This window comes from Petaurus breviceps, unplaced genomic scaffold (assembly GCF_028583685.1).
Source record: "Petaurus breviceps papuanus isolate PSGF00001 unplaced genomic scaffold, PetGlider_PUasm1.0 79, whole genome shotgun sequence".
Lineage (NCBI taxonomy): Eukaryota > Metazoa > Chordata > Mammalia > Diprotodontia > Petauridae > Petaurus > Petaurus breviceps.
Genome location: NW_027186523.1, coordinates 386,929 through 400,914, shown reverse-complemented (window position 1 = coordinate 400,914; position 13,986 = coordinate 386,929). Strand labels below are relative to the sequence as shown.

The 13,986-nt window shown below is 37.0% G+C and overlaps 1 protein-coding gene across 4 annotated transcripts in view; it reads left to right on the top strand.

Moving 5' to 3' along the window:
- LOC138175776 (ATP-binding cassette sub-family C member 9-like) overlaps positions 1-13,986 on the top strand; it is a 204,294-nt gene that overhangs the window by 64,983 nt on the left and 125,325 nt on the right. For all 4 annotated transcript variants that reach the window (XM_069106237.1, XM_069106236.1, XM_069106238.1 and 1 more), the window contains 3 exons: positions 115-155; positions 696-838; positions 13,048-13,156. In XM_069106237.1, coding sequence (XP_068962338.1) covers positions 115-155; positions 696-838; positions 13,048-13,156 — 293 coding nt within the window. The remainder of the gene's footprint in view (positions 1-114; positions 156-695; positions 839-13,047; positions 13,157-13,986) is intronic.

The window sequence follows — 13,986 nt, the reverse complement described above, 5'->3', positions numbered from 1 at the left end:
CTTTGTCCTTTGTGTCTCTTGGGACACTTAAAAGTAATAATAGATGATTAATTAAACTTAAGAAAATACTTTAACAGCTCAAAGATTCTGATATATACATTTTTCCTTCCACAGTTTTTATGAATGCAGCAATCCCCATAGCAGCTGTTCTTGCAGTAAGCAAACTTTTATTTTCCTTATAGGAATAAATAAAAAACAAATGTTAGTGTTTGTAGAAATGAATTAACAAGAAACATGTAGTTGGTGATGTGCTGGTACCCACCCTCTTTCTCTTCTTGCTTCAGAAGCTATACTTTATCAGCTCTGGAACCATCTGATTATTAATATAATTTTTATTGTCATATATTTAAAATTAAAAGTAAAAGTGAATACCTTGTTATTTATAGAAATGGAAATGGGTCTACTATATTTTGTATGTTGGCATTCTCTAAGATGGGACCATACTTAAGAATACTCTTTTTTCCTCAGGAAAGCTTAATATTGATTACACTATTGATAATAAATTCAATTCATAAACATTTTGTTCAAGTGAGATGAACTTGGGTGAATTTGTCTTGCTTTTTTTTCTACTTTTAGCATTATTGGTTAATAAATGGATAAGTTCAGGTCCTTCTGACATATGAAATCAATATAATTTTTTTGGTGAGACTTTTGGGGGGCAATTCCTAATGGAATCTTTATTTGTAATTCTATAGACCTTTGTGACTCATGCTTATACAAGTAAGAAACTGTTAAAACCAGCAGAGGCCTTCGCTTCCTTGTCACTCTTTCACATCCTGGTTACACCTCTCTTCCTGCTCTCCACAGTGGTCAGATTTGCAGTCAAAGCCATTATCAGGTATGCCTTCTCTTGAAGAGTTCTACATTGTGTAGAAACATTGTATGAGCCTCACTATTTGAAAACTATTCTCTCAACTTATGGTCTCTGAAGTAGCATTCTTTGAATACAGAGTAGTATTTAAACACGATAGTATGTATAGGCACTATCTCTATTTTGCATATTTTGGGTTAATTCTTGTGTTTTCATCAGTTTTCTAGCTGTACATGTCTCAAAGATATATAATTCCTCCTTATCTTTTTTCCCACTTTTATCTACTCTTACAATCTATTAGCATTTATGAATTACCACTGCCAAAGTAATTTAAAAATAATATTATGAATCTTTGTATAAGAGTTTTATGCAACTAGTTGTGCATTTGGGAGGGTATATCCAGAATGCATCAGGGATCTCTATTCCAAGCACAGTAGAATGAGCAGATGAGAAAAATTTGTTGTAATGGCCAGGAAGGCAGCTAAAGCAGGTACAATGGAATGCTTAGAACCTGGAAAGAAATCAAGGATACCAAGGTCATCCACTGCATTCTGGGGCCACCACCAGTCATCTTGATTTTTGTCTTGACGCTAGACTTCGATAACTCAGGAAGAGAGAGTGAGGGTGATGACTGTGCAACTCTGCCTCACTTGAATGCAATTCGTGAGAGTCAAGACATTACCCTATGATGTCTTTGTTCCTTTTTGAAAATGAAAGATGAACAACAATCATCAATGAAGGAAAGTGAGAATGTTCTGGCAGCTTTTTGATCAACCAAGGAGTAAAAGAGTCTCTGCTCTGAAGAAGTTAACATTCTCCTAGCAAGTTCACAGATAAATCAACATAAGATATGGGCAAAAATGCATAGTAATTTTTTGGAGGAGAACTTTGATAATCAGGAAAAGCTTTTTGAAGGAGAGAACACTTGAGCTGAGCCTCAAAGGGATCGAGGAATTCCAAGAGGCAGAGGTGAAGACAGCATCCTAGGCATAGGAAGTAACCTGTGAAAAGGAACGATTCACTTAGCTAGTAAGTGTCTGAATCTGAATTTGAACTCAGATCTTCCTGACTCTAGCCCTACTGTGCCACCTAACTGCCCTTTCACTCTATCTTCTGAAAAATTATGTAGATCACTCACTGATTTTCACAGCAACACTTGTAAATCAGACCTTATTCTAGAAGGAAACCTATTTCAAACAATGAAATTAATAAATCATAGAGCATCTCTTATTTTTGGTCTCTATTTTCATTTTCTTCATTAGCATTGGTTCCTTTCATGGTTATTTTTAAAATTCAAAATATTATCCTGTTCAGCCACAGAGGTAGAAAAAAATGATAACATAAAAGGCATAACTACTGAAATCAGCAGTATTACAAATATTAAGAGGATAGGGTAACACTTAGAGAATTTTTAATCCCTTTTTATACTTGGAAATTTCTAAATCTTCTGCAAATAATTCTAATTTAGCAGGTACTGAGATATGGTAACATTCCTTCAAGAATGATATGCTGTGCTTCATTTTCCCATTCCTACAGCGGAGTGAAAAGGCACTTGCCAATTTGATAAAGATCAGTCTGTTTGAAAGGCTGTGCTCCAGACACCTCATATCTTCCACAGAATAAGATTTCTGCTTATGTTGGTTCATAGTTTTGATAGAGATGGCAGGCCAACCCAACTCTCACTTTGTGTTCGTTCTGGGAACCCAAACTAGAGACTCCCTAATAATTGTTTCTTTTTGCCAAATTGGCCAGAATCAGTCTGCATTTTCAGTTGTGCTTAGGGGACCCGTGATCAGTCTTTGATGCCAGTTGGCCTATCATAATTTGGACAGTATCATTATAATGAAAGAAACTAGTCAGCTGATTTCAGAGTGTCCCTTATAGGATTAGAGAAATAGCAATACTTGACTTTAAAAAACTTGTTTGACTAACTTATACTAATGACCCCTTTACAAAGTATTCAAGATTTGGAGGATATTGCGTGATAGTTTGGTTAAATCCACTATTACGAGGAAATTTTATGTAGCAGTGGGGATTGGGGGGAAGTTCTTCATAAAAAGATCATTCGAGCAATGAAAGTTCTCCTCATTGTGCTCTATGACTGTGACTACAGTATGAAATTCAGTAATTAACTGAGTTATGTCATAATTCAAACTATATCCCTGACTTTATGCATCCCATGCACTTTGAACTTTCTGAATATTTTAGTGCAAAATGGACTTGTCCACAAAGTTGAGATGAGGCAGAGTGCCCTCCATTACATAAACCCTGAAGCAGACTCAACAGTGCTTTCAGGACTGGGTCCTCATTGACCAGTCTCCTGTTACATTTATAAATAATCCTGAATTAGATTTCTTTTATTTCATCATGAAACATGCTGAAGATATTCAGAGATATTTAATCTGTTACTTAGCATCATGAAGCACACTGAATATATTCAAAGATATTTAATTGCGAATAGATTTTATAGCTGGCCATTTAATCATGTTCAGCAAAAGGCATCTGGATCCTGAGGAGTCACATACCCTGGTATGGTATGCACTTGCCCTTCTAGCAGAAATGCTGAGTAAATACTCTGCTCTCTGGTTTCTAGAGTCAGTGACTTTCTTTCCTTCAACTCTGTCTCTTTTCATGGGGTAGTGCCCATTTATTGTCAGGGTTTTTTTCTGGATTTGTGAATCTACACAGCCAGAAATAAGCTCTGAAATTCTTCATACTGGGAAGCCCATTTTCTTTCTGATCTTACTCTATTTCTGTGAGAGTAAATTATGAATACACAGTAGTAGACAAACATATTTATTGTATGTAGTATTTATTTAGCATAGAATTGATGGATAGATATAGATCATAAAGAGGAAACAATGAAAAACGAAATAATAAAATATCTACCAAATGACTGTGAACCTAGCTGTCTTTTAAACCCAGGAGATCCTTCTAGACATAAGATCAGTTGAACCCAGAACATTGGAGATGTACAGTTTTAATTCTTCCTTAAGGAAGCAAAGGAGTATAAACAAGATCTTTCTGCAGGAATGAGTTTTATTCATTCTTTCTATAAACCAGCCAAAAATTCAGAAACAGATACAGAACCTCTGGCCTCTGGGTCTTTTAATTTGAGACCAACAGCATGGGAACCGTGGGAACTAGACTTGGGATCCAGGTAGGCCCAGAGAAGATAGTTGTTCTCGTTCAGGAATGTCCTGTTGCTTGTGAGAAACATTAAGTTCCTCTGAATGCATTAGTTCATTTCCAGTGAGGCAGGGTAGGGGGACCTAGTTTATAGCCTGACCTATATAGCAGAAGCCATACCTCCCTTGGATCCTCACATCCATCCTTCTCTGACCTTAAGCACAGTACCTCCTTACCACAGTTATCTCATGTACAACCTCTCCTCTCTTGTTTCCAGCCCAAGTCCACTGCCATTGTCTCTGGAAAAATGCAACTGTACAGTGAGGGACATTTCAGTTACTGGTTTCCAAAAAAGGGATAAGACCCCTGAATTTGGGGAAAAATTACTTTTCATTGCCTTGCTCTCATGTACCTCCTAAAGGAATGTATGCTTCGCTCTTCTGTGGCTTTTGCCATTAATCAATACCGCTGTCTATGATAGAATATTTATATTTCAGCCAGTTCTCTTTATATCAGTCAAAATAATACTTAGTATTTATATAGTGCTTTAAGATTCATAAAGTATTTTACAATGAATTATCTTAGTGAATTGTATCTCATAACAAGCTGAAGAGGTAACTGCTGCTATTATCTCCATTTTGCAGTTGAGGAAACTGTAAGTGATCTGCCTAGGGTCATGCAGGTCAAATTTGAATTCAGGTCTTCCCAACCCTAGGCCCAACACAATGTCCACTGCAGCAGCTAGCTGCCTGTTATGTGTCCGGGTATTGTGTTAGCTAAGAGCTGGACATTACAGTGAGATTGAGGCTGAAATTCTTTCGCCTTGAGTGGTATAGAAAATGACATATATATACATATATGTTTATATATATATATACGCACATATGTGTATAGCTTATATATATACATATATTTTTTCTGTGATTGATCTGTATAACTCCTTCACTTTATATAAAAAGTTTTATTTATTTATGACATCACAGTCATTTCTAGAAATATTCTTCTCTCCCCCTTTCTCTCCTAGCTTTCTGAAGAATGGAAACCTCTTTGGCCACAAAGAAAGACCAGTTAAGCATAATTACTGTGTCTTAACATTTGACGCACATCACAATGACAGTGTATATAGTATTCTGCCTTAGTAGTCTCTTATCTGTTTGTCAAAAAGGGGGTAACTATCTCATTTGTCACGTTCTGTTTAATTTACAAGAATAGATATTTTAGTTATTTGATAAGGCAGCTAGGTGGCCTAGGGGAAAGAGCCCTGAGACTGGAGTCAGAAAGATCTCAGTTCAAATCTATTTATAGAAACCTACTAGCTGTGTGACCCTAGGCAAGTCACTTAACATTTGTTTGTCTCAGTTTCCTGAGGCACCTACTTCACAGGGTTGTTGTGAGGATCAAATGAGATGATATTTGTAAAACACTTAGTACAGTGCCTGGTACATAGAGGAGGTGCTATATAATTTTTTATTTCTTTCCCCTTGCGTAGATATTCTAACTGACAGGTTGAAAAATAAGCTATTGTAAGCCAGCTAGGGGAGGTTTTCTGTACATTTGCATGAGAAGGAATATCTTCTTCTATATATGGATAGTGGGGGATGTGGTAGAGAATCTGTTAGTCAATAGTCAGAAAGCATTTTTAACTGCCTACTATGTGCCAGACACTGTGCCAAGCATCGGGGATACAGAGAAAGGCAAAAACGGATTCTCTGCTCTCAAGGACCTTTCATTCTAATGAGGAGACAGCATGTGGATGACTATGTATGTACAGCTCATATAAACCACTTAAATGGGAGGTAATCAGAGGGAAGGCATTAGTAGCAGGCATTGGGGGGACACTCGCAGAAGGTAGAATTTGAGGTGAGGCTTGAAAGAGGCCCGAGAAAACAGGAGGTGGAAGTGAGGAGGGAAAACATTCCAGGCATGAGAAACATCCAGTAAAAAAAGAATTTAAAAGTTGGTAGGTGGAGTGTCATGTGGGAGAACAGCAGAAAGAAAGGTGTAAGAAGACTAGGCCATGAAAGGTTTTAAAAGGCAAACAGAAAGTTTTATGTTTTTCCTGAAGTTAGTAGGAAGACATTGGAGTTTATTGTGTAGGAAGGTGACCCGGTCAGAGTTGCACTTGGGCAGTTGAGTGGTGGATGGACTGGAGAGACTTGAGGAATGACAACTGACCCAAAGCCTATTGCAGTAGTCTAGGCTTGAGGTAGTGAGGACTGCACTAAATGTTGATAGCATGAGTGGAGAGGAGGGGCCATGTATGAAAGATGTCATGAAGATAGAAACAAGCAGATGCAGTGACAGATTGGAGAGGTGGGGTATGTGGAAGTGAGTTGAGAATGACATTGAGGTTGCCAACATGGGAGATTGGGAAGATGATGGTGCCCTTGATAGTACTAAAGAAGCTGGAAAGAAGGGTTGACTGGGGGAAAAGATACCGAGTTTTGTTTATGACAGCGAGTTTGAGATGTCTAAGAGGCAATTGGAGATGTCAGACATGAGTTCAGGAGAGAGGTTATAATTGGATAAATAGATCAGAGAGTCATATGTATAGAGATGATACTTGAACCTTGGGAGTTGATGGAATCTCCAAGTGGAATAGTGTAGAGGGAAAGAAGAGGGTTTAGGACTGAGCTTTAGGGGACATCTATTTTTAGAGACTGTTTCCTGGAGGAAGATGCAGCAAAGGGGACTAAGATGAATTGTTCAGATGTGTGGGAAGAGAACCAGGAGAGAGCAACATCGTGAAAACCCAGAGAAGAAAGAGTATTCAGAATATCATGACTGACATTGTTAAAGTTACAAAGAGATCAAAAAGGTTGAGTACCAAGAGAAACATTAGATTTTGCAATAAAGAGATCACTGATAACTTTGGAGGGAGCATTTTCAGTTGAATGATGACATTAGAAATTCAACTGCACAGGGATTAGAAGATAGTGAGAAGAGAAGAGGTGGAGGCCTTGCTTGTAGAGGACTATCTCAAAAAGTTTAGCCACAAAAGGAAGAGAGATATAGCATGATAGCTAGCAGAGATGGTATGATCAAATGAGGACTTTTTCCAGGATAGGGAAGGCATAGGTGTGTTTGTAGGTAACAGAGAAGGAGCCAGAAGATACAGAGAGACTTGAAGATTAGTGAGAAAATGGGAGGTATAGATGGGGCAATCTTGCATATTTGCCTTGGAAAGAGACAAAGGTGAAGGAAGAGATAGTGAAGTAAGTCATCTTAGTGATATGAAATGAGGAGGAAGAGAGAAGTTGGAGCTCTTGGTAAATGACCTCAGTTTTTTTTTGTCTTGAAAAAGAACTAAAATATTTGAAATAGTTGTGTAATGGGATAGTAAATCGATTAGGAAGGTGTAAAAGACAGCCTTGATGAGTGAGGGCTGAGTTCACATCATGTAACATAAATTTATAGTGCACCCAGTTGGCATGCTTTTGTGTCTTTTTTCAGCATCATGCAGCTGAGACTTAAGGATGGTAGGAGTAATCCAAGGTTGAGGTTGGGCAAAGGAGCAAAAGACTGCATTCTGTAGGATAGTGGAGAGTTGAACTCATTTATCAAGGGGTCAGGGTAGGGGGAGGAGAAGAGTATAGCTAGATGAGCAGTTGTGGCTTGGGAGGGAACTGAAAGGTTGACAGATTGAAGGTGACTGAGGATGGAAATCAGGGTTAGGAGTTGTAAGACGGCGAAAGATGATAAAAGATAATGATCAGATGAAAGAATTTTGGAATTCACAAACAGGAAAGTAGAACACTTGTACATAATGGCAGAATCAAAAGTATGACCATCTCTGTGTGTAACTGAGTTGGTATGAAGGAATAGTAAATGAGAATTAAGCGAATTGTTCATATCTTTTGATCACTTATCAATTGGGGAATGACTTGTGTTCTCATAGAATTTACAGAGCTCTTTATGTATTTTGAGATATGAGACCTTTATCTGAGAAACTGTCTATGAAAAATTTCCCCAATTTTCTGCTTTCCTTCTAATCTTGACTACATTTGCTTTATTTGTACAAAAGCCTTAAATTTAATGTAATCAGAATTTTCCAACTTACACCTTATTCTGCTCTGTCTCTTGTTTATTTACTAATTGTTTGCCTGTTTGTAAGACTGGTTAGTAATATGTTCCATATTCTTCAAATCTTTTTGTAATATCTCTCTTTATATTTAGGTCATGTATCCATTTTGACCTTATTTTGGCAGATGGTATAAGATATTGGTCTGTGCCCAGTTTCTGCCATACTACTTTCCAGTTTTCCTAACTGGAAAAGATAAGTAAGAGATACCCCATTTAACATAGTTCTAGAGGGTACAAAATACCTGGGAGTATATCTGCCAAAACAAACCCAGGAACCATGTAAACAAAATTATTTTAAAAATCTTTTCATAGATTTAAATAATTGGAGAAATATTAATTGTTCATGGGTAAGCAGGGCCAGTATAATAATAGCATTTTTTCCTAAACTGATTAATATATTAAATGCCATCCCAATTAAATTGCCAAAAACTGGTATACTTGAAATAGAAAAATAATAATAAAATTCATTTGGAAAAACAAAAAGCCAAGAATATCAAATAACTAATGGGAAAAATGTAAAGGAAAGAGGTTTAGCACTACCAGATCTTAAACTATATTATAAGGAAGTAATTACTAAAACTATCTGGTACTAGGTAAGAAATTTAAAGGTAGATCAGAAGAACAGAATAGACATACAATGTACAGCAGCAAATTGAATGAATTTAGTATTCTTGTATTTGACAAGTTTAAAAACTTTAGTTTTTGGTATAAGAATTAATTATTTGGTAAAAATTGTTGAGAATTAAATAGACTGAAGAACTACCAAGTTAGATGTTTGAAAAAGTATAAATATGTACAGTGAAGTCCCCTAATATGATGGCAGGATTTGGGGTGAAAAGAAAGACTATGGGGAAGGAAAGGGAGCAGTGTGGGGTCGGTAGGTAACAATGACTGGAATGCAATAAACTTGGATTGAATAAACATCAAAGGATGAGAGTTTACTGAAGGAGGCAATGGAGGGCATGTCTAGAAGTGCAAAATAAAACAATTATGGCTAGCATTTCATACCGTATAATGCTTTGCAAAGTGCTTTATATATGTTGTCTCATTCAGTCTTTAACAACAACCCTGTTAAGTCGGTGCTATTATTTCCCCTATTTTATAGATGAGGAAAATGAAGCTGAGAAATATTAAGTGACTTTCCCAGTGTCATACAGTTCATAGAAGTCTGAGGCAGGATTCAAACTCAGGTCTTCCTGACTCCCAGTTAGTTGAGAACTCTGTTTACTATATTACTTACCCATGTAAGGTGACTAAATTGACTTCCCCTGACCATGAGTTAGAGAGTCTGAGTCTGAGTAGAGGTGCAGCCAGTACTGGAAAGAGTAGCCAGGGATATTGTGTTATCGGGAGGGACTGAGGCCTTAATGAGAGCCAGAAGATGGAGGGAGGTGAAAGGAAAAATCTTAAGATGAAGAAAGGCAAGTGTGTCTGCTTCTAAGTAGGTGGTCACACATGACCCTAGGAATTCTGCAGAAGTGAATCCCTAAGGATGCTTCTTTCTACTTCTTTTGACAGTTCTCAAATGTCAGCCATATCCATATCCATGCCAAGTGTAAATGAGTTACAGAAGAGAACATTAAAAAGGGTAGAGGAAGTGAAACTCTCTTTTATGTGAGAGATGAACAGGCAAAGACCCATCTTTTTGTTTCAGTAATCCACAGATTACAGTGAGATTTTCTAGACATTTGCAAAGTGGACCTGAGAATTGAAATGAACTGGCTTTGCTTAAAATATCAAAGTACGACTCAACTGTATGTCTGTATGTAATGACATAGTCTGAGCCTGGAGGATGGGAGGGCAGGAAGCCTTTCATTTTTATTTTAAAGGACTGCATGTATAAACTGCTCTTTAAGATCAACTCCAGTTAGCACATTACAAGAACACAATTATGTATAAAACTGATAGAAGTGGAGCAGCAATGAGTAGCATTTGTTGAAAATAAAATAACAAAATGTCATGTTGATTATGCTCCATCAAATAACAAGCACTTATTAAACACCTTCTCTCTGTAGGCACTCTCCTAGCCACTAGGGTTGCAGAAACAAAAATGAAACATTTCCTACTCTCAAAAAAGCTCATATATTCTATTGGGGGGAAAACATGTATTTACATATTACTATGTCTTGAAAATTTGCAACATAGACCTTTCATGACCAAGCAAATGCCCTTCATAAATAACACCTGGCTTCCATTTTATTTATTTATTTATTTATCCATTTATTTATTTATTGCTTTTTGGAGGGCAATTTGGGGTTAAGTGACTTGCCCAAGGTCATATGACTAGTTTTTATGTTAAGTGTCTGAGGCCAGATTTTAACTCAGGTCCTCCTGACTCCAGGGCTGGTGTTCTATTCACGGCACCACCTAGCTGCCCCTGTGGCTTCCATTTTCATAGAGATAAATTGTGCATTTTTTTAAAGGCAGACTGCCACAATAGATTTCATGTATTTTAATGTTGCTATGGAGAGACACAATTTCCAATGCAAAGAGGATCACATTTTATGAATCATAGTAAACATCTTATATTGAACAGACCTTTAGTTTGTTGGGAAAACAAACCACAGAGGCTTATCAAAGATGATTTAGCCTGGTCCATAAATACACGGATATTTAAAAATATCTCAATATGTTTATCTATCTAAGAAAAGCTGTAGTTTTATTGTATTTACATACAAAGCATGTTTATGTCCGCTTTCATATCTCCATCATAATAAAGTGAATCCACATTTTTGCCTTACCAAACTCTTACAAGAAAACAATTGCCAAATTATATCATTCTTGTTGTTTTCTTCTTTCTCCCTCCCCACCAGATTCTATTTTCTTGATTTGATAACTAATCAAACCAATATGCCCTCAGGGAGATAATCATAGATGAGATTTTAATTGGAAGAAGTGAAATTTTATATACTAGGATCTTCAGAAATATTAGGATAATACCATATGGTTTGCTTGCATAGTGTTTTGGAGATGGGGGCTTACTCTTTAATTCAGCTCCATTTATTTTGTAGCAATTAGTCAATCAGCTGCCACTTGTCAAGCACTTGCCATGCAACAGGCATTATGCAAGGGCTGGTAATAAAGAGAGAAAAATGAAACAGGCTTTGCCCTCAAGGAGCTCCCATTCTAATGGAAGAGACAACATGCATCGACATGGGTGTATGTCAGATGCATCCAGGGCAGATTTAAGGGTCCCTGGGCAGAGTGATGCACTAACTGCTGGAAAGACCTTGTATAGAAGCTGACATGAGATGAATTTTGAAGGAAACCAGTGACTCCAACAAGTAGAGGGGAGGATGAAGCATATTACAGGTATGAGAGACGAAAGGCACAACAGAGGAAGGAGAAGAATCCTGCATGAGGAACAGCAAGATGGTTAGGTTGGCTAGACTGTACAGTGTGTGAAGGATGAAATAGTAAGGAAGGAAAGTTAGAAGAGGGAATGGTTGTTAAGAGCATCAGATACCAGAGAAGTTTACATTTGATCCATAGGGAACCACTACACTTTAATGATTGTATGTGCGTGTGTATATGTGTGTGTGTGTGTGTGCATGACAGATGGTCAGAATTGTGATATAGGAGAATCACTTTGGTTACTGTGTGGAGGGATGGCTTGGAGTAGGAAAAGACCAGAGGCAGAAAGGCCACTTGAAAGGTTATAGAGATAGTCCAGGTGAAAGGTGAGGAGAAGCTGAAATAAGGTGGTTGCCATATAAGTGGAGAGAAGGGGATCATATGAGGGAAATGTGAAATATTTGGCAATTGATTGGATATGTGGGGTAAGTGCAAGTGAAGAGTTGAGATTGATGCTAGGGTTAGGACCCTGGGTGACTGGAAAGGTGGTGGTGGTGGTACCTTTGAGGAAATTGGGAAGGTTGGAAGAGGAGTAGGTTAGGGGGAAAATATATAATTAATTCTGACCTGGACACACTGAATTTGAGATGTCTCTGGGACATTGAATTGGAAATGCCAAGTAGGAAGTTGATGGTGAGAGGCTAGGCCTGAGTAAATAGATCTGAGAGTCATGTGCATTCAATTTAGTCTAATTCAACCAACATTCATTCATTATATGCTGTGTGCAAAACACTGTGCTTAGAAGTTCTTATGGAGTACAGAATATTTAGCTAAGATGCAACTACTGGCTTTACAACTCTTAAGAGTAGAGATGAGAAAAGAGGATTATTCATCTTAGTATGTATAATATGTACTTTTAAATGTGAAAGATTTACATATTGAAGAATGATGATGATGATGATAAATTAAGGAAGTGGGCTAGTTTTTTTCTGGCATTTCCTAATGAAGGACACAAAAAAGAAGAGATACCTTCCTAGAGGAGAAGGGTTCAGTCAGAAGGGATCACTGGGACTGATCCAGAAGATAGGCTCTTCTCACTAATCCTCCTTTATAGGGGCCCATTCATTAGTCATACTACTAGTGCCAGGCCTTGAGAAGATTGTCTTCTCTCCTAAACTCAATCTATTCATAGTATGATGAGTAGTTAGAAGACATTTCAGAGTTCTGTGTATTCATTTTGTGCACTTCTATGTTGGTTGCAAATAGGGTGGTCAAAGCCACGTGAGGCCAGGCAGGGTCGAGTTGGAAGCAGTTTTAGAAGAACTCCAGTTTACTAGGCTCCGAAAATTTGTTTTATCTATCCCTAATTCTACCTCCTCAAATCTAGAATATAATTATAAGCCAGTTATAATGAATGGCAGAATCAGTGAAATTTAAAGGAACTCTCAGAGAAAAAATGAATTTGGAGAGGTAAACAAATGAGAGTGGAGGGGGCTTGATACTCAAAGGATTCAACTTTAACCATATGATCATAGATTTTGGTCTGGAAGGGCCTTTAGGAATTATCTTGTCCAACTGTTTAATATTCCAAATGAGAAAATGGAGTGTGTATCAGAGAAGAGAAATGACTTGTCCATGGTCATATAGCTACTAAGGCACAGAGATGGGACTGCGAGGCATGAGTGTATTGATGCATGTTTTTTCACTTTAATTTTTTTTTCTTTTGGCAGTGTTCAGAAACTGAATGAATTTCTCTTAAGTGATGAGATTGGTGATGACAGCTGGCGAAACGGTGAAGGTTCTGTAACTTTTGAGTCCTGTAAGAAACACACAGGAGTAGTAAGTTCTGTTCACCAAATGGGCTATTGCTGCATTGCATTTTAAAGGGGAGAATGTTAAAAAGAGCATCATCAATGTGGTATGAAATCTGTATGTTTTTAGTTTGGGAGTGACTTTTTTTACCCAGAAGTAAAGACAGTTGCCATTGGATTTAAAAACTCGATTACATAAAACTAAATAAAAGCAAAAACCAAACCAAAAAATAACAGCTATATCTCTGTGTATAGCAACAGTGCTTTTACATTGATATATATCTTTCTGTTTATTATTCTGTGCAGTCTTATGCAATTTTCATCAATACCACATGAGAAAGATGATATTATTCTCATTTAATGGCTGAGCAAAGTGAAATTGAGAAGTTATAATTCGACAGAAGATGGTCAGATCACTAGGAAGCAAAAGGGTAGCTTGAACTGAGTTTTTAAAAGAACTTCCAGGTTTTGCTCTTTTCACTATGTAAAATTATTTTAATCATTTTATTTTTTTATTTGCCTAGTCCTTTATAATTTTCAAACTAAGTTCATGAGCATTATCTTACCATGTGGTTTGTCCATTTTTAAGGGTTACCCCATAATGTAAAACATGTCCAATTCAGAATGAAATTGAAAAGTTTCACATTTGTTCAAGCTTTAGCCACACCTGAGAACAAAACAACCTTACAAGATAACATTAGCTCTTATCAAATACAAAACTCAAGATTATAAAATATTATGAAGAAGCCCTTAAAAATGTATGTATAATAGTTATTTAGATGAATCTCATTGATGGTGTACTTCCTTTACTTGTGTAAATCACAAACCACCCAGACTTTTTCATTCTTTGCCATTCTT